Here is a 21790-nt window from a genome sequence, read left to right as displayed (position 1 = left end):
TCCTACTTTATTACCTTCATAGTACTGGTCACTCTCTAAAATAGAAGTATTTATTTATTGGTTATACATTTATTATCAGTCTCTCTCCTAACTAGACTATAAATACCTTGAAGTCAGGGGCCTTAAAATAATTGTCTTTTCCACTACTCTTTTAATTGTGTCTAGAGCAGTGCCTGACATACTGTAGGCCCTAAACAAATTATCTGTTGAACAATGAAGTAAAAAGCACAGAAGAATAACAAAGCAAACTACCTTGACTATAGCAGAGACAACGGACAAAATATTAGAATGTCAGAAAGAAAACAGAATGACTACTCTAGCTCTACTTATTTAGTTGGCTGGTAATATGAATGCAAGGAATATAGGCACTTGGAGGTTTAAATGCATGGGAATAGCTAAATTAGTTAAGTGTAGCACTAATGGCCAGATTAAATTAATGCATTTTGTTAAGAACCACTCTCTGGAAGATATTTCCTTATGGTCAGCTAACCTTTCTCCATTTAACTTTCTTTTTATTTATTCATAACAAAATATAATGAGGAAAGGAAAGATAACTTGTAAACTATCTAAGATTTTTTACTTTAACTTTCAAAGTAATTTCATTCCATGTTAAATCAGAAAATTCTTATCTGCTTCAATTGGCAGAAAATAGGCCACAGAAAAATTTTCACAACATCCTCTTTCAGAACACAGATTTCTTTCATTCAGAAATTTAAAAATGCATTCTCAATTTCTAAATTCTTAGGCCCTCGACAGTCTCTTCAACAAAACTATTTGACAGGATACATATACTTCAAACACTGTAAAGTTAAAACTGAACAGTTCATACATGTAATTAACCAAGTATACCTCTTATTACTGCTTCCCTGTATCACCTCTGTGGTGTCTGATGTGTTATTGACTTTGTTACTAAACATATTTATCTTTTAATAAAGGTTCCCTATTTAAGTTGAAGATCAAACTGGGCAGGCAAATGGGATAGAAAAGTGGTACCGTGTTTCCCTGAAAATAAGACCAAGTCTTACATTAAGGTTTGCTTCGAAAGACGCATTAGGGCTTATGTTCTGGGGATGTCATCCTGAAAAATCATGCTAGGGCTTATTTTCCAGTTAGGTTAGGTTTTATTTTCGTGGAAACATGGTATCTCCAAAACTTCAGGCAATCCAGCTAACCTCTACAAGGAAAATGAACTTTTCTTGCTATTTCTTACAAAGAGTGTGGTAAAATGAGGCACACCACTTGATAGCCATCAGATTTGGTTATGCGTTATTTTCAGTAATCAATAATACCTTAAACTGCAAGAAAAAGGGAAGACTTCTAAGCAATAAAATTTTATTCAAGCCCAATCACATAAAATTTATTCTATTTTTAGATACCAGAAGCAAATAAGTATTTCAATAAAATGTTACTAAGCTATTTTACTGATTTTTATCTAATGACCCAAGAATCAAAGTAGATTTTCACTCAGTTACTTGAAGATGCCTAAAAAAATAAGCAATATAAGAGGCATGACTTATGCTTTTTGAAAGTACAGAATAAAGAAGTACTATTATTTTAATGAAAATTATAAACATTGTAAAAGTTTCATTTGAAATAGATGGAAGAGTAAAAATTCCATTTTCCCCTCTCTTCTCTTATTTTCTTTAAAATTGTCATATGACAATCAAACCTTCCCACTGTCTAGCTCAATGCTAGACACATAGGAAGTGGTCAATATAGCCTTTGGGAATTACTTAATTTTTTGCCTCCATGCACTCACAACCCATCAATACGAGTCAACTTACTGACATAGGGTATAGATTGATAATGTTAAAAGAAATCTAACAAAGTGACCCATATTTTCACACAATAGTATCATTCAACATACTAAAATTTCTTCCCTGAAAAAGCATAAAAGAATAAGTTCATTTACTAAAGACACAGTTTCACACCTAACAACTTGATCTGAATGGGTAATACATATTCTGAGATCATATTAAAGGCAGTGCAATCCACAATTTATGAATGATAGTAAGTTATCCTAAGAAGTTTGAGGAATGTACAATGGAGAGGAAAATATCTAAATCATCTTTTAAAAATAGATATGAAATACACAAATCAGGATTTCAAGCAAAAATATGACTGATGCACCTTTGCTGAACTATGAAGCTCTTATTATCCTAAAATTATAATATCTCCATCTGTTAATCTGACGTGAGCAAGCTGATAAATAGAATCAGAACAACAGTGTATTCTGGCAAAACTTGAAATTTCTGGAAAGCCTAGAAAAATATGTCCACAACAGATGGATCATTTAGCAAATAAATATATCAATCTGTCAAACTGAGTACTATTCTAATTCCCTTCCCTAAATTAAAATCAGTAGGCGCTCCAAGAGTCTGTGACATTAGGAAGGCCAAAACGGAAAAATCTAAAGATGCACATAAACATATCTGATAACGACCTAAAGTGTCATACTGTTAGGTTTCCTGTTAAACATACTAAATTTAGGTAAAGTCCTTACCAGTTAACTTCTTCACAGGTTGGAGCCGAACACTGATAGACTGATGTGTGAGTAAGGGGGAGGATGGAAGAGAGCGAGACATGCCCTCCATAATCCGAATGTGCTGCATACCTTCACTCACTGGAAGTGGTGGGACGGCGTAGTCTGGCTCAAAAGCACAGTCGCTTTCTGTGGAGATGCCACCTGTTAGAAGAGGATGAAATAAAAGAGCTGGTGAGAAAAGATTCTTCCTTCTCTATTAAAACTTATCTTAATAGCCAAAAAGTGGAAACAATGTCATTAACTGGTGAATACATAAACAAAATGTGGTATATCTATACAATGGAATATTATTTAGCAATAAAAAGAATTATGGTCTGCTTCATGCTACAAAGATAGTTTTCATGATAAATCTTGAAAACATCATGCTAAGTGAAAGACACCAGACCCAAAGGTCACATGTTGTAAGATTCCATTTATAGGAAATGTCCAGAACAGGTAAATGCAAAGTAAACTAGTAGTTGCCAGGAACTACAAGGAGGGAGGAACGGGGAGAGACTGCTTGAGGGTACAGGGTTTCCTTTTGGGGTGATGGATGCACAACATTGTAAATGTACTAAAAGCCACTGAATTGTACACTTTAGAATGTTTAAAATGGTGAACGTTAAAACAATTTTATGTTGATATATACCATACATATTTATTCAAACCAGAAGCCTAGTCGCAATCTTTATTAATTTCTTCCCGACACATCCCTTTGCAACAAACGCATTAGCAGTTCTGCAGATTACCAACCTAAAATAAATTTCACATCTGCACGTTTTCTCCATTTCGCCTACCACTACCATAGTCCAGACCACTATTATCTTTTCCCAAAACTTCTGTTGGTAGAAATCTAGATTACTACTTAATCCTTGGATTTTAGAAATTTTACCAGGAAATTTTACCTTCTCCTTAGACTCTGGATGCTTTCGTTTACTATGCTGACAAATCCTTCTCTTCCAACTGTTCTTTTTCCTCTCTCTGGTATTGTGATCAGATGAATATTGTATACCCTAGACCTATTTTTCAAGTTTCTTTCTCTCATAAAGATTTCTAATCTTTGGGCTTTCATGAATAAACTTGAGACTGATTTATGTGGAATTATATTATTTTACAAGTTTATAAACAAAGAGGCATGCCATTAGTATAATTCACTGATTAATCCTTTTATTGAGCAAAATCAGCATTAGAGTTTTTAAAAGCAATATATCTAGAAGAATGCATTTGATTTAGTGAAGCGCCTCTTTTCACTTGAAGTGTTACAATGTTAAAACTTAGCTGATAATTTTAGAATCCAATAATACTCCTTAAGGAATAATACTGCAATTAGTCCAGTCTGGATGGCCTAGTTTACTTTTCTGCTTAAAAATATTTTCCTCCATCTTCTCTGTCCCATAAATTGTGCTTGAACTCATTGACACTAAGAGAAAAAACTAAAAATATATGTTTCAACTAAAGGAAAGTACTGGGAAGCGTTCACAGAATTTGACTGTATTAGTCAATCTTTCTCGGGTAAAGAGCAACCTCAAATCTCAGTAGTCTACAACATTACCTTTACGCTCATGATGTCTGCAGGCTGATCTAAGCTGGACTATCAGCTTCGGAACTATTCTGAAGTGTCATTGATATTGAGCCTAGTCACCAAAGAGGCAGTGAATACATGGGGAGTACTCTTTTCCTGGTAGATCACAGGAATGCAGAAGGCCAAGTAAAATCAGAGGAGCACACTAAGACATTCCAGCTGGCACCCTTTAGTGGGAACTACTGAAAAGTTGCATAGCAAAAGGAATGAATGTATAATTTTGTAACAGGAAGTAAGTGAAAAATTGGGAATCCAATTTACCAAGCATATCAGATAATATTTACTGGTAATCCAAATTACTCAATCTTTATTTTCTATCTTTTTTCTCCCTAACATGCTTCCTGCTTTGATCAACCAAATAAAAGTTACTGAAATAATGTGATAGAGATACGGCAGAATAAAATAAACTGCTAATTTGGCAGAAAAAAATTCACTTATGCTGGACACCTGGTGATTAGATATTCAAAAGTTGAACTAAGAAAGGACAGAGATATCAAGTATATGCACATAAAAGGAATGTTAGGAGCAATTATGATTCAATAAAAATTTCAGACATCACTAGTCTTACATTTAATAGATGATTATTAATATTAAAGTTTAAGTTAATAAAAAATTCCTTAGCCTAAGGCAATACCTAAAGAACTGCCTTCTAATTTTTCATGTTATATAAATAACCACAAATAACACTTATAAATCAAAAACCACCAGCACGATAATTCACTGAACTATACATCTGACTTGCAAATTTTTCAGTTTACATGTTATAATTCAGTACAATTTTTATTTTTTTTAAAGTACACAGAAAAATAAAACAAAACACAGCATGGTGATAAACTAGCCCCTAAAGTCAAAGAGCTCTTACATATTTCTGAAACAAAGGGGTTTCACCTAAATCATTCCAAGTGTCCTTTTAAATCAAGGCTTATACCAACCACTCTGTTACTTGGTAATAGTCTCATAACAAGTCCATCCATTAGGCAGGAAACAGGCCAATAGAAGTGTAAAAAGACAGCATGATGGCCTATGAAGAAAATTCTAAGGAATCTACCAAAAAAAAAAAAAAAAAAAGCTTCTAGAAAAAAATAAGTGAGTTAGGCTAACTCAAAGGTTAGAGTCAATATGCAAGAATAAAGTGTCTTTCTATATATTAGCAATGACCACTTGGAAAATAAAAATGTGAAAAACCAGTATTATTAAACTAGTGCTATTAAAAACACGAAATAATTAGAAATAAATCTAACAAAATCTGTACAATAGCATAATATTTGTAAACTGAAAACTATAAAACATGATAAAAGAAATTAAAGACCTAAAAGGAGAGATATACTGAGTTTGTGGGTCTGAAGATTCCTTATCATGATGTTAATTCTCCTCAATCTACGGGTTTGAAACAATCCCAATGTAAACCCAGTAGGCAGTTTTTTTTGGTAGAAATCAACAAACCGATTTTAAAATTTGTATATAAAGACAAAGGAACTTAGGACAGACAAAACAATTTTGAACAAAGAAAAAGTCTGGAGTCTCACAGTACTTAATTTCAAGACTAAATGTAAAAGACAGTAATCCAAAGAGTATACGGATTGGCAAAAGAATGGACACCCAATCAATGGAACAGACTAGAGAGTCCAGAAAAAGACCCACATAAATATAGCCAATCAAATTTTGACAAAGGTGCAAGGGCAACTCAATGTCAAAAAGATAATCTTTACAACAAACAGATTTGGAACAATTATATACCCACCTGAAAAACATCAACCTATTCCTTCACCACATATGACAATCAAATTGAAATGGATCACAGACCTTAACGTAAAGCCTAAAATCACAAAACTTCTAGAAGAAAACATAGGAGAAAAATCTGTGTGACTTTGTGTCAGGCAAAATTTTTTTTACAATGGACCCAAAAAAGATGACCCATATAAGAAAAACTGATAAGCTGGAATTCACAAAAATTTAAAATTCTAACTCTTTAAAACATACTGTTACAAAATGAAAAACCAGTACCAACTGAGAGACATATTTGTAAACTACTTATCTGATTAAGAACTGTTATTTAGAATATAAGAACTCTCTTAATTTAATAACAAGAAACTATCCCAATTTAAAAAATAGGCTAAAGATTTGAACAGACACTACACAAAGTAAGAGATATGTATGTCAGATAAGCACGTGAAGAGATGCTCAACGTCACTAATCATCAGGGAACTACAAATTAGAAGATGTCACTACACACCTAGTGAAATGGCTAAAATTAAGCTAACAAAACCAAGTGCTAGGAAGGATGATGAACTAGAACACTTACATATTGCTGATGAAATACCAAACAATATGTACAACTTTGGGAAACAGTTTGACATTTTAAATATAAACTTACCATATGACTCAGCAATCCAATACTTAGACATTTACCCCCCCAAAATGAAGACACATTGCTCCCCCCCATTCAAAGAGTAAACTTATTCATAATCTCCCAAAACTGAAAACTACCCAAAAGTCCATCAACTGTGAATGGGTAAACAAATTGTGGGATATACCAGGAGTGCTAAAAACATGTATACAAGTGGACACTTTGGTCAACGTTGCTCAAGCAGTAGTTCGCTGAAATTAGAAGTGTCTGGATGCTGATGGTAACCACTTTGAGCACCTCTTGTAATTGCAGAAGTCAAATGTGACTGTATTCATCTTTTATTATCAGTATATATAGAGTATTATAATTTTAATACAGTTTCCCTTTCTTAAAATTTGTATATGTTTTTTGGCACTCTCTGTCCATACAATTGAATATTAGTTGGCAATAAAATAAACTACTGACATATGCAAAAAGAAATTAAAAAAAAGAATGAACCTCAAGAGCATTAAAGCATAAAGAGCCAGAATCAAAAGACTACAGACTATATGGTTTCATTTATAGAATATTCTAAAAAATATTATAGTAACAGTTGACAAGGATTGGAGTTGGGGGAAAAGGGACCGACTACAAAAGGGTATGATGGAACTTTATATGATGATGAAAATAAACTATACTTGGTTTTACTGGTAATTACCTGACCATCTATGTTTGTAAAAATTCATGGTACTATATACTTAAGAGGGGCAAATTTTACTGTATATAAACTTCAATAAACCTGACTTAAAAAGTCCTAAAGCACTTTGTGATAATATGCTGACTGTATGTACATTTATGATTTGCAAACTTTTCTGATTGCATATTTTATTTCAATGAAAGTCTACTTTTTAAAAGTATAGAGAAAAATAAAATAAAAAAGTATGGAGAAAAAAATAGTATAGGTGATAAACTAGCCCCCAAAATAAGTGTAATCATGTCAAACATATTGTACATAATAACAATGCATAATTTGTCAAAGGGCTTTCATATATTTCTGAAACATGGGTGTTTGGCCTAGATTATTTCTAATATTGTTTCAAGGCAAGATTTATTCCACTCTGACTCTGCACCATTCTCACAAGTTCATGTATTAATCAAAAAATGAGGCAGAGAAAGTTTAATAATTAATACAGAATCACAAAATTAGAAGGAGATAATTAGAAACCAAAATCCTTACTATAGTCTATAAGGCTCTACACAATGTGGTCCCACCTACTTAATTCTCTGACCTCATCACACCTCCCAATTTCTCTGACTTCGTCATTTCCCGCTTCTATCGTCAATTCACAATGCTTCTGTCACACTGGCCTTTCAGTTCCTTGATCTGGCCAAATTTATTCCCAATTTATGACCTTTGCCTGTTTCTTCTAACTAAAATGCTCAGTCCCAGGATCTTTGCAAAATTGGCTCTCCTTTGTCTTTATAAGGTCCTAGCTCAAATGTCACCTCCTCAGAAAGGCCTACCCGGACTGATCTAACCTAAAGTTATCCTCCACTCTTTTCTCTACCTCTCATTCTCTATCATATATAATCCTATTTTATTTTCTTGATAGCACTTATTACCTGAAATTACCTGCTTTTTAAATTTGTCTCACTCCTCTAGAATGAAAGCATCATAACAATAGGGATTTTTTTCTCTAGCTTGTTTATTGCTCTTGCCCCTCAGCCTGATTGAAACCTGGTACTGGGGCAGCCTCTGGATGGGCAGGGGTGGCACAGCTGACTCAGGCCTCTAGTCTTCTGCGGGGCCCAGATCTGGCCCTTCCATCTGCCTGGGATGCTCTGCCCTAGCATATCCTGTCAGTGTTCTCTTCTCAAGCATGGTCTCAGCATAGAAGAACATCTTTCCTTAAAGTCTTTAATGCACTGGCTAGGATCTCGAGACACAGTTGAAGAAAAGCAGTGAGAGCAGGCATCAGAGAGGGAAAATTCAGCTTTTCCCTACTGTCTGCATCAATGAGATGCAAATTGAAGGGAATCTTAGTGAGATGAATTCTATGCAAAAAAGCCTTTAGAAGGAGCACTGATCTTGTTTTGCAAGAGAGAAATCAGAGACAAATCATGAATGTAAGAATGGTAAGAAAGCTTCAGTAACCATTATCCCCATTAGAGACATGGGAGATTTCAAAATGAAAAGAAACTCTTCAAATAATTTTAGAGCATGAGAGCATTTGGTCTATAGCCATCCCCAAAACGTACATGAGATCTCACACTGCAGACAAACTTTATTAATGTAATCAATGCAGAAAGTTCTTTAGAAACATCTCTAGTCTTGTGGTGCACAGAGAATACTGGGAAGAAACTCTATGAACACAAAGACTTAACAGCAAACCTTCAGTGGGATCACTCATTTACTGCTCATCAGAGCATCCATCCACACTGGGGAGAAACTCCACAAAGGAATGACTGAGAAAAAGCCTTCAGTAGGAACATTAAGCTCACAATGCCTATGTGAATACCCACAAGAGAGAAACACTATGACTATAATGAAGTCAGAAAAGCTTTCAAAAGGGACTGTATTTAATCTTACTGAACACATGAGTACATCCTGGGAAGAAAGTCTATGAATGCAATGACTGTGGGTACGTTTTCAGAAGTTACTCTCATACCATGGGAAAAAAGTGAGCACACACAGAGAAGAAAAACCGTATACGTGTAACGAATGTGAGAAAGGCTTTAATGGTCCCTTTAGACTTTACAGACATGAGAATTCACACTGGAGAGGGAACATGAATATGTACAATGTGGGAAAGGCTTCAGCCCCCAATATTCCCTGTTCTACATAACAGAATTAATATAAAGACACAAATCATATGAGTGTTTACAAATACCAGCAAGGATATAGATATGAAAAACATGATTAGTTTGAGGAGAGGCAGAATAAGCCTATTCCAACTTCCCTTGCCAGTGAATACAAATATAAACCCTTGAAAGAATACATAGAGCTCACTTCCAGTTTCCTAAAAGGGAGGGAAAAAACCCCAACTGAGAAGTACAGGTGGAGCGCACAGTACAGGAGCACAGGCTTACTGAAAAACTGAGACCCAATCTTAGACCTAGAGAATGCTTCCCCTCCTGCATGCCTTACCATTCTATTACTATTTACCACACTTCTTTTTACCCAGTTTAGCATGTGCACTTTTCGGCAGAAACTTACAAGGTGTACTAAAAAGCAAAAAACACAATTTGAAGAGACAAACATACATCAGAACCAGACCTACATATGGCAGGGATGTTGGAATTATCAAACTGTGAATTTAAATACTTAGGTATAATTCTAACAAACTATGTATAAGATACATATGAGAAAAACTACAAAACTCTAATGAAAGAAATCTAAGCTCTAAATAGATGTAGAGAGAGTCCGTGTTCATGGATAGGAAGAATTAATATTGTCAAAATGTTGGTTCTTCCCAACCTGATTTATTAGATTCAATGCAATCCCAATTAAATCCCAGGAAGTTATTTTGTTGATATCAACAAACTGATTCTAATGTTTACATGGAGAGGCAAAAGACATAGAATAGTCAACTCAATATGTGAAGTGGAAGAACAAAGATAGAGGGCTGACACTACTGAACTTCCAGACTTACTATAAAGCAACAGTAAGCAGGCAGTGTGGTACTGTGAAGAAATGAACAAACAGATCCATGGAACAGAATAGAGAGCCCAGAAATAGACTCACAGTCAACAGAACTTTGACAAAGGAGCGAAGTGGCAATACAATGGAGAAAAGATAGTCTTTTCAACAAATGGTGCTGGGACAACTGGACATCCACATTCAAAGAACTAGAAACAGACTTTATACCCTTCACAGAACAATTATAACTCAATATGTGTCACACACCTAAATATAACACATAAAACTATAAAAATCCTGGAAGATAACATAGGAGAAAATCTTTATGACCTTGGATATGGCAGTCGTATTTTAGATACAACCCTACAGGCATAATCCCTGAAAGAAATAATTGATAAGCTAGACTGCATTAAAAATTAAAACTTCTCTGTGAAAGACACTGTCAAGAATATAAGACAAGACTCAGACTGGGAGAAAATATTTGCAAAAGACACATTTGATAAAGAGCTATTATCCAAAATACACAAACTCAACAACAAGAAAATGTAAAGCACAGGCAAAAGATCTGAAGATACTTCACCAAAGAAAGTACATAGATGGCAAATAAGTATATGAAAAGATATTCAATAGTATATGTCATTAAAGAATTGCAAAATTAAAACAACGAGATACTACTACACACCTATAACAATGGCCAAAATCCAAAACACTAACAACACCAAATGCTGGCAAGGATGTAGAACAAAACGGAACTCTCATTCACTGGTGATGGAAATGCAAAATGGTCAATTCATTATGGAAGACAGTTTGGCAGTTTCTTAAAGAACTAAACACTCTTTTCCCTTACAATCCAGCAATTTGAGCTTCTCGGTATTTACCCAAATGAGTTGAAACCTTACATTCACACAAAAACCTGCACATGGATGTTGACAGCAGCTTTATTCATCACGGTCAAACTTGGACACAACCAGGATGCCCTTCAGTAGGTGAATGGATAAACTGTGTGGCATCCAGACAATGGAGTGCTAAAAAGAATGAGCTATCACACCATGAAAAGACACGGAGGAACCTTAAATGTAATACTAAGTGAAAGAAGCCAATCAGAAAGAGGTATGTACTATATAATTCCAACTGTATTAACATTCTGGAAAATGCAAAGCTATGGAAACAGTATAAAGATCAGTGGTTTCCAGGGACTGGGGCAGAGAGGGATGAATAGTCAAGAGCACAGAGGATTTCTAGGGCAGTGAAACTATTCTGCATGATACTGTAATGGTAGATACATGTCATTATACATTTGTCAAAACCCATATAACACCAAGAGTGAACCCTAATGTAAAATATGGACTTTGGGTGATAATGATGTGTCAATGCAGGTTCATCGATTGTAACAAGTGTACCACTGTGGTGCAGGATGTTAACAGTGGGGGAGGCTGTGCAAGTGTGGGTGCATGAGGCAGACAGTGATTCTCTGTACTTTCCATTCAATCTTACTGTGAACCTAAACTACTCTAAAATACAAAATCTATTTTTTAATGTAAATACACAAACGTAAAAACAAACAAAAAAGGATGCACAGAGTAGCTATCTGAGGACTGTGAAAATAAATAGTAACAGGCAGATTGGGAAAAGAAGTACAGAATATATATAGTTCCACTGAAGTGGTGGTAAGTTTACCATGTTTTTTCCCCTGGTATTGCCTAGCCTAGACTCAAAGGCAGCTCAAAACTCGTAAGTGTACACCAGGTAAGAAAAAGCTCAAAGAAAATCCCTACCATTCTGGTGAGGAGGAAGAAAGCGGGCCCTTACTGGTCTCAGAAACGAGTGGAAATCCTCTTTTTCCCCCTTTGGCCTCTATCCCAGTCTCCAGGCAACTCTATGACAGCAGCAGCAGAGATGGTAGCGGTGAATGGGCAAGTACCTAAACCGAGAGAATGCAATCTTGTCCTCTGAGCCCAGGAACTGTGACCCTAATGGTGTGAAGCAAATCCTCATAGTCTTTTTTCTTCTTTCTCCTCTTATCACTTGATCTGGATACAGACATAGTTGCAGGAGGGGGAAAACGAGGCCTGTTTACTGAGAGCCCTACATGATAACACACAGATAACAACAACACTACAGCCCCACTCTGGGGTAGGCATGAAGGACAGTGGTGAAGGGACACCCTTCCAGTGGCAGAAATCTGAGACAGGGTACCCAGTGGTTCATTTTGCCTGGAAGGAGAGGTGACAGAGGTACGTTCTATACTGACTCGTGGACAGTGTTTAATGGTATGACTGGATATTCAGGGATTTGGAGTGAATGATTAGAAAACGGATGACAAGTAAATTGGAGGAAGAGGTATACGGATAGGCCTCTTTGAAAGAGCAGAGTATGACATAATTTATGTCCCATCTGAATGCTTACCAAAGAGCAAACTGTAGAGAAGATGCTATTAATAATAACCCAGCAAATAGGATGACCTGTTTAGGGGATTCAGTCAATCTCTTTACCTAGCTGCTCTATCCTTGCCCAATGGGCTCGTTAACAAAGAGGTCACGGGAGCAGGGAGGGATATACATGGGCTCGGCAATATGGACTTCCACTCACCAAGGCCAATCTGACTATAGCCACAGCTGGGGTCCCACCCATCAACAGCCAAGCATGCTGCATGTACTGGGGAAGAAGTAGATGCATAACCCCAATATATGGTACCACTCATGGAGTGGTCAGCCAGTTCTCTCTCTACTCATTTCTAGCTCCTGGTAATTTGCCCTTTTTTCTTAATAAATCAACTACGAATTTAAAATAAATATTGTTCATAGTGTGACAGTTTTCAAGTTGTCTAAGTCTGCCCCCTTGTGGGAACCAGTTTCTCAATCTCTCACTAGAAACAAAACTTAATAAATCAACCTGCACCTCAAATGAAACAAAACAAAAAATGTATTTGCTCAATAATAACTTTACCCCAGGCTTTACTAACAGGTTCCTTCCTCATCCTTTGTTATCCAACTATTTATGAACCTTCATTAAAATATTTAAACTAATACACACATAACCTAGCGTATGTCAGTATGAGTTCAGTGACACACCCCTAGCACCCCAAGATAATAAGAAAAAGTTGGTTAGAGGGTGAATTTCAAGTTTAATTTTATGGAAAAAGAGTGCTACACAAAGAATAATCAACAAAAACTTAAGTATCTGAAGAAATATAGGACTAGAAATAAAGATACTTCAGAAGGATTTATCATTTAAGGTCAGATCTTTCTTCCAGGTCTTATCCAACCACCAACAAATTCGTATTTCAAATATCAGAATGGAAAGGCTCTAAATACATGCCGCTATCAAGGCTAATTTGAATGAAACTTTGGGCGCAGACCACTATAAAACCTGAAACATTCTCCTACTAAAAATAGTACCTACTTCATGGTACAATTCTGAGAAATAAATGAACATTATGTGAAAGTACTTAGCCCAGAGCCTGGCACATATGTATTATTAAATGTTATGTTTATTTTCTTTATTCCTAAAGCAATCTATGTTGAAAGCTAAATGATTTTTTATCATAATGATAAACTATTAATACAACAAAATAATTTTGTACATTAGTGATGCCACTATACCAGACATACTCTTACACTGAGATAAAGAAATTATACAACGGATGTTATTTTCCTTATCATTCTGTATAATAAAACACTGTTGGCTTAATAAAGAAGTCTTTGTAACTTACCAGACTAAAGAAAAATTTGTGTATGTTTCAAGAGCATGAACATCTCATTTCTACTAAGTATTTTACATATTTACGAGGACAGAAAAAGAATCAGAAGATAGAGCCGGCCCGGTGGCTCAGGTATTTGGAGCTCCGTGCTCCTAACTCCGAAGGCTGCCAGTTCGATTCCCACATGGGCCAGTGGGCTCTCAACCACAAGGTTGCCAGTTCAACTCCTCGAATCCCGCAAGGGATGGTGGGCTACGCTCCCTGCAACTAAGATTGAACACGGCACCTTGAGCTGAGCTGCCGCTGAGCTTCGGGATGGCTCAGTTGGTTGGAGCGCGTCCTCTCAACCACAAGGTTGCCAGTTCGACTCCCGTAAGGGGTGGTGGGCTGTGCCCCTGCAACTAGCAATGGCAACTGGACCTGGAGCTGAGCTGTGCCCTCCACAACTAAGACTGAAAGGACACCTTTAAGCTGAACAGCACCCTCCCCAACTAAGACCGAAAGGACAACAACTTGACTTGGAAAAAAAGTCCTGGAAGTACACACGTTTCCCCAATAAAGTCCTGTTCCCCTCCCCCCCAAAAAAAAGAATCAGAAGATAGCATATTTGACATTTTAGTACATTATTCCTATAGACACACCAGCATATATTAATCAAATAAAACTGGCTATAAATAATGGGAGTCATGAAAAGCCAAACACTTGCCCAGTCTTCCAGAATGAGCTAGTCATGAGCATTATTATACCAATACACCTTGTATATCAGAGCCTAATGCCTGCACAATGTGATCTTTGTAAAAGTAAATCAAAATTGGGTTTCAACCATATTACATTGGCTCATGCACTTCTTTAATATCTAGAATCAAATAAATTCAATTTATGTATAGATGACCTCTAATGAAAAAAATCATTTGATGCGAAAAATGGAGCTAGTACAACAAAAAACAATTCTGATGAAGTAACCCATGATTCCCAAAATATAGAACCAGAATTCTTAGAATTGATGAGCTTCTGTCATCAATCTGATGGCCTAAACGCGAGACACTGGCAATGTGCTAGAGGCAAAGAACCTCCTTTATTTTATTTTATTTTTATTTTTATTTTTTTACTTATTATTGGGGAATATTGGGGAACAGTGTGTTTTTCCAGGACCCATCAGCTCCAAGTCATGTCGTTGTCTTCAATCTAGTGGTGGAGGGCGCAGCTCAGCTCCAAGTCAAGCCACTGTTTTCACTCTAGCTATGGAGGGCACAGCTGACACTGGCCCATGTGGGAATTGAACCGGCGACCTGGGTGTTATGCACTCTAACCAACTGAGCCAACTGGCCGCCCGCAAAGATCCTACTATTAATGAACTCCTAGATTACTATGAAAAATAGAAATCCAATAAGTAAGACCAAATATAGCAATTAATATCTCAATTATATACAATACGCGATACTGGAAAGCAGAAAATAACCATCCAACTTTAGAAGGCCATACTGGGGTTAAACTGGCACAGTTTTACAGTCATATTTCAAGAGCCTCATTTCACAAATTCAATAGATAGTTAACAGTCTGACAAGTTACCTACATTCAAGAAATTTCTCACACTGCTTTACTTTTTCCATGATATAAGTAATATAAGTGAATACTGGATCAATATGTGGCCAGGGCACAGCCATATACCTTCCCAAGCACACTAAGTGCTAGACATATGCTCATTCTTCCATTCAGTAAATACTGACAAATTTTTATATACAAGCGTTCTAGGACTACAGTGGTGAACAAGATACAATCTCTGCTCAAATGAAACCTATTTTCTAGTAGCTGAGACAACAATAAACAAGTAAATAAATAATTGATTTCAGGCAGTGATAAATACTGTGAAGGTTAAGGCTGGGTATTTAGGTAGGATGGTCTTTGACCTAAGCAGAAATCTATAGCCCTTTCTTCAAGAAAGACAAAGTGTACAGGCCTTGCAAAGAAAACACTCTTAATATGTTAAAGCAAAAAGCCCAGCATAGATGAAACAGAATAAATAATGGAGCAGTTGAGAGGACATGGAGTTAGAGTATTAGGAAAAGAGAAACTCAGGCAGGATCATGTAAGAAATGATAAATACTTTGGAGTTTATTCTGAATGTGATAGGAAGCCACTGGAAAAATATTTTTCAAGTTTGGGGAAATACATGATTTGTTTTAATAAGAGCACTACAGTTATCAGATGGACAATAGACTATGTGTTGGCAAGAACAGAAATAATAAGTTAGGACACTATTACAGTAGTAAAGAAAAAATGATGGTAGTTCAGACTAAAATAACAACATAGGTGGTGTAGAAATAACAGCAAATGTATTTTTAAAAGAACAAATTCTTAAAGCATTATAAAACAAAACAAAAAAACATAATTGAGGAGATACATTAAGAAATTCATGGGAGACAGAAACTAGATGTAAGTGGACTGAGGAAATTATAGCCCAGAGCATGTGTAGGAGGGTAACTGTGAAAGATGAGAGTGTTTCCAGATCTGTTTTAAGCACAGAAACAAGAGATACAAGGAGAAAGAAGTGCCAAGGGGCAGTAATCTAAATGAGTGGGGTGGGATCTCATTCAGTACAAGTAGTCTGGCCATCTCCCATCTCCTACATTTGATAAGCAGAAGACAAAAGAGGTCTCTGCCCCTAAACTAGAGCAGTGAGTGTGGGTTATGTTTGAATCAGAATTCATTGTACCTGAGTGATAGATCAGAGGCTGATCTAGCTAGTTAACACACAGGAGAGAGCACTCATGTTCAAAGGATAAGACAACTCATCAGACATCTTACATGTCTGCTTTTACTATTGGAGAAGAGACATTAAATAGAAACTGTGTCCACAATCAGGTAGGGCAGTTTATCAGACATTGTGCACCTATATATGCATATCAATTGTTTAAACTTAGTGTTTGTTCTGAACAGACTGGTGTCTGTTCTGGTTGGTTGATATTTATGGCATACTAATTATTAAAGATTTTGAACATCATCTCTCCAGACAGAAAAATACAAAATATAATGAAATGAAAAGGCTCTGGTTCTGGCTTAAGATGGAGTAAGCACACTCCACCTTAAATGATATAACTAAAGTCCCTGAATGTAACTGAAAACCCTAGAAACAATAATGGAGCAACAATCTGAGGACTCTGAAAAGTAAATAATAGCAGGCAAATTGTGGAAGGAAACCAGAACCCGAAGGACAACCGATTCAGTGGTACATTTCCTGTTGTTTTTTATTTCCCCAAACTCCCAGCCTGAACTCAAAGGAAATCCAAATCATGGAACTGCGCACCAGGGACAAACAGGAAGACATATACGTAAGACAATCTTTTCTTTCTGGTTAGAGTATGAATGAGATGCGGGAGGGAGATTCCATATGGGATTGAAAGAATAGGGGAAATCCCCTGGCTTTTTTCTCTTTTTACCTTTCTCTTCCAGCTCTGCCCCCCAGGTAAGCCTAATTCACTACTGGCAGCTATACCTGAAGGGATACATAAAATTCTGAGGAAAGGGAAATCCTTTCTGGACTAGACAGCCAGTGGTGTGAGGAATGTGACAGAACTGCAATGAAAAATAGATAAATCCACACTTATAATCTGAGATTTCAATATTTCTCTAATAATTAACAGAATGAGCAGACAGAAAATCAGGAAGAATACAGAAGACTTCAACACTATCAATGAATTGACCAGTTTGACATTTATAGAACCTTCCACCCCCAAACAGCATAACATACATTCTTTTAAAGTGCACACAGAACATTTAAGATAGATCGTTTGGTGGGCCATAAAACAGGTATCAATAGCAAGTGATTCAACTCATAGAAAGAGCACTGTTTGACCACAATAAAATTAAATGAAAAATCAATATGACAAAGATATTTGGAAAATTCTCAAATGCTTGGAAACTACATCAACATCTGAATAACACATGGATTAAAGAAGAAATCAAAAGGGAAATTAGACAGTATTTTGAACTAAATGAAAACACTATTCATCAAAGTATGCAAACATGCAGCTAAAGCAGTCCATAGAGAGAAATTTATACCACTAAAATTCCTATATTAGAAAAGAAGGGATTAAATATATGGTGATGGAAAGAGAACTGACTCTGGGTGGTGAACAGACGTGATATACAGATGATGTGTTACAGAATTGTACACCTGAAACCTATGTAACTTTACTAACAATTGTCACCCCAATAAACTTTAATTTAAAAATAAATAAATAAATAAATAAATAAATAAATAAATAAATAGGAAAATGAAAAGAAAGTCCCAGTGTCAATGACCTCAGCTTCTACATCAAGAAACCAGAAAAAGATCAAATTAAATTCAAAGCAGGCAGAAGAAAGGAAACAATAAAGAACAAAGTAGAAATCAATGAAATAGAAAATAGAAAAGCAATGAAGAAAATGAATGAAAACTGAAACTGATTCTTTGGGATCAATAAAATTGATATCTCTCTATCTAGAATGATCAGAACAAGAAAGAATACCCAGATTACAATATCAATAATGAGAGAAGTGACTCCACTACAGATTCTACAGATTTAAAAAAGTTACTCAAGAGGAAATAGATAATTCAAATAGTCCTATATTTATTAAAGAAATTTAATCTGCATTTTAGAACTTTGCCACAAAGAAAATTCCAGGCCCAGATGGCTTCCTTGAGAAATTCTATCAAACATTTAAGGATGAAATAATAGCAATTCTACACAAAATATTCCAGGAAATTGAAGAGGAGGGAATACTTCTGAGCGTTCAACTAATTTACGAGGCCAGCATTACCCTGACACCAAAATCAGACAAACACATTATAGGACAAGAAAACTAAAAGTCAATATCCCACATGAATAATTGTCTTAGGAAATCAAATCTATCAACTGTACAAAAATAGGCCACACAGGCCAGATTTGCTCATCCTACTTTAGAGGACTGCTTCCAAACCATAATAGTCCAAATCAAATAATGAAAATATTACATCAAACTGGAGTAAACTGGAAAGGTTTACTATTAGAGGTGACTGGCACGGACATCAGCTACCCACACCCTGCCCCAAGGACTGAGGACTTACTCTAACATCTCCTTTCCTACACATTGTTTTCCCTTGAGTTTAGATTTTCTTTCACTTATTATTTTATTTATTTATCACCAATTCAAACCTGAGCCTTTTGTCTAAAACTTCTCTAAAGATAATTAAATGCATCAGGTTTTTATCAATGTCATTTCCTGAGGACGGCTCTTCTAGAGGCTTCTAACCTACTCCAATTTGGTCTGGTCATCCTCTGTCCCTGTCTTTTCATTGCCATCCTGAAGATTTCTTCACCTTTCTCCTTTGTTAAATTTCCTATTTCCTGTAACCAATTTATTTATTTTAATATGGCTGACTTTCTCATTTTGATGGATCACATCCTCCCACAGATTTCTTAGAAAAAGACTACAGGGCAGGCTAAAAAAAACTTACATATCTTAAAACATCTTAATTTTATATCTGATTAATAGTTTCAGTGCATAAGAAATACTAAGGCTCAAATTATTTCCTTTAGAATTTTGAAAGGGAAGCTCCTTTTTCATTCAGTTTCTAATGCTACCACTGAGAAATCCAAAGCCAATTGATTCCTGTTACATTTGTATATAACAAATTTTTTTTCCTCTCTGGAAGCATGACAGGTCTTCTGTTTGGCCCAGTGATTTGAAATTTCATTACCATGTGTCTGAGTTTGTATTTATATTTGTCCACTGTGCCAAGTACTCAGCAAGCCATTTAACCAGGAACCTCATGTTCTTTTGTTCAAGAAAACTATTTCTCTCTTATCTATCTATCTATCTATCTATCTATCTATCTATCTATCTATCTATCATCTATCTTCTACTTAATTCTCCAAATTAAAACTAATTTTTTAAAAATTTTCAATTACAGTTGACATTCAACATTATTTTATAATAATTTCAGGTGTACAAAGTAGTAGTCAGATACTTATATAATTTATGAAATGATCCCCCCAATTAATCTGGTACCCACCTGGCACTACACATAAGTTATTATAATATTATTGGCTATATTCCCTATGCAATACTTCACATCCCCTTGGCTATAAGAATATTCTCTTGAACCATTTAGTTGATGATTTCTTTCCCATTTTATCTGTTCTTTCCTTTGGGAACAACTATTATTTAAATATTGAAATTCCTGGACTGATCCTGTAAGTTTCTTAACACTCCTCACTTTTCTATAATCTTTGCCTTTCTGCTCAACTTTTTTCAGGGGTTTCTTCAATATTAATTTTCTAATACTTCTACATAGCATTTTATCTCTGCTATCAGAATTTTAATGACTAAAACCTCTTTTAAAATCAAGAGTATTATTATTTTATAGTATCTCCTTGTTTCATGGCTGTATAATTTTCTCTTATTTCCCTGAGGATGTTAATAATGGTTCTATTATTTTCCTCTGCAAAATTTCTGTTCTCTCCAAGTTGCTTTATTCTGTTTAATTTAATGTCTATCTTTCATTATATTAGAAGGCTTCTTTAAAGATCTAGTAATCTTTGATTAGCTGCTCATACTGAAGAAAAGAGGGCTAAGAAGTTGATTGGAAGCTTTGATACATGGAATGATTTAGCTGGGCTGTTTATTTAAGGAATCTCTGAAGACTACATTTGTGTGCGTTTCTTTTTAATCAGTTTCCTCAGCATGATTAAGTACTAGTATAAGTTAAGATTTCCAAATCAAGCTGCATAAATTATTCCTCTTTTTATTCTGCAACAAGCAATTTTATAAAAATAGTAGTACAACTCTAAAACTTGGGAAGAGCAAAGTTGGAGAAAAAAGGGAACAGGTTTATGGAATAAATCAAACAGGAGCTTTAACAAGATTAAAACACTGCATATTTGTAAATCCAAGGTTTTTTTTTCATTTTTAAGTAAAGATTCTCTAAAAATGAAACTCAGTAATGACTGCCTGAAATTTTGTAATATACTCATTAGTTTATATGAATATAAATTCTCATTCTCTTACATTTTTTTCAACAACATTTTTTTCTAGAATAAAAATTTTTTCTACTATATATTAGGTATTTATTCTTGGCACTGAAAATACAGCAATGACCAAATCAAACAAAAATCTCTGCAATCATGGAACATTCACACTAGTTTTGGAAAGAGAAAATAAAATAAATACAAAGGCGGTAAGTTACTATGAAGAAAAAGGAAAGTGGAGGTGCTAGTCATGCAATTTTAAATAAGTTATAATAGATAGGGAAGGCTTTACCTGAAGATTTCACTGATATAGAATATTTTTACCTAGTTTGGAAGTTGTCACTTCAAAAAATCAGTTAAAAACCAATGATAATAAATTTTAAACAGAAAGGAAAATAAGTAAGAAGATCCTAATTTAAGGCAGCAATTATACATAAAAAACATTTCTTCTGAGAGCTGAAACACAAATAGTGCCTTGATGAAATTTTAAAAAGCCAGTGTGATGATACTCCAACAAACGTTACTGCTAAAAATTTACTTTTGGTTCTATTCCAAAAGTGGTATCCAGACATATACCTCAATGCTCCAAAATTATTTAAAACCTCAATATCATTTAAAAAAATGACATGAGATTATTTTTCATTTTCTTTTATCATAAAGCACTTTTAGACTCTAATATTTAAGCTCTAAAGTATTTAAACTAGACCCAGCAAAAACCCTAGTCCTCAGATTAAGTACTAGGAAGGAAGAGCTGATGTCTGTTTTTCAAAATTTCATAATAAATTTAATGAAAATTTACCTTGCCCAGAGCGGCTTTGGCGAGAGTCTACACTTGACTGTCTTCGATCCGGTGGTTCCTCGCTCCCTCCATCTGTGTAAAATTAGAAAGAGCATAAGCAAAAAGATCATGAAATTAATGTAATATCTTCTCTGCTTCCACCTATATCTTAAAACTGCTACTTCTATCATTTGTTTTCATTTCCTGTAATTTCAATCATTAAAATATTTGAGGATTTTTCCTATATAAAG

At 35.2% G+C, this 21790-nt stretch overlaps 1 protein-coding gene across 12 annotated transcripts in view; it reads right to left on the bottom strand.

Annotated features, from left to right (window-relative positions):
- The window catches only part of TANC2 (tetratricopeptide repeat, ankyrin repeat and coiled-coil containing 2), a 341035-nt gene that overhangs the window by 181240 nt on the left and 138005 nt on the right, over positions 1 to 21790 (bottom strand). For 8 of the 12 annotated variants that reach the window (XM_074320171.1, XM_074320173.1, XM_074320170.1 and 5 more), the window contains 2 exons: positions 21561 to 21632; positions 2504 to 2686 (listed from right to left, as the gene is read on the bottom strand). In XM_074320171.1, coding sequence (XP_074176272.1) covers positions 2504 to 2686; positions 21561 to 21632 — 255 coding nt within the window. The remainder of the gene's footprint in view (positions 1 to 2503; positions 2687 to 21560; positions 21633 to 21790) is intronic. The other 4 variants (XM_074320174.1, XM_074320179.1, XM_019732927.2 and 1 more) reach the window with 1 other exon arrangement.

The sequence above is a fragment of the Rhinolophus sinicus genome, linkage group LG15 (assembly GCF_036562045.2).
Source record: "Rhinolophus sinicus isolate RSC01 linkage group LG15, ASM3656204v1, whole genome shotgun sequence".
NCBI classification, from domain to species: Eukaryota; Metazoa; Chordata; class Mammalia; order Chiroptera; family Rhinolophidae; genus Rhinolophus; species Rhinolophus sinicus.
Note: the sequence above shows the minus strand (reverse complement) of the source record. Positions and strands in the feature narration are given on the sequence as shown.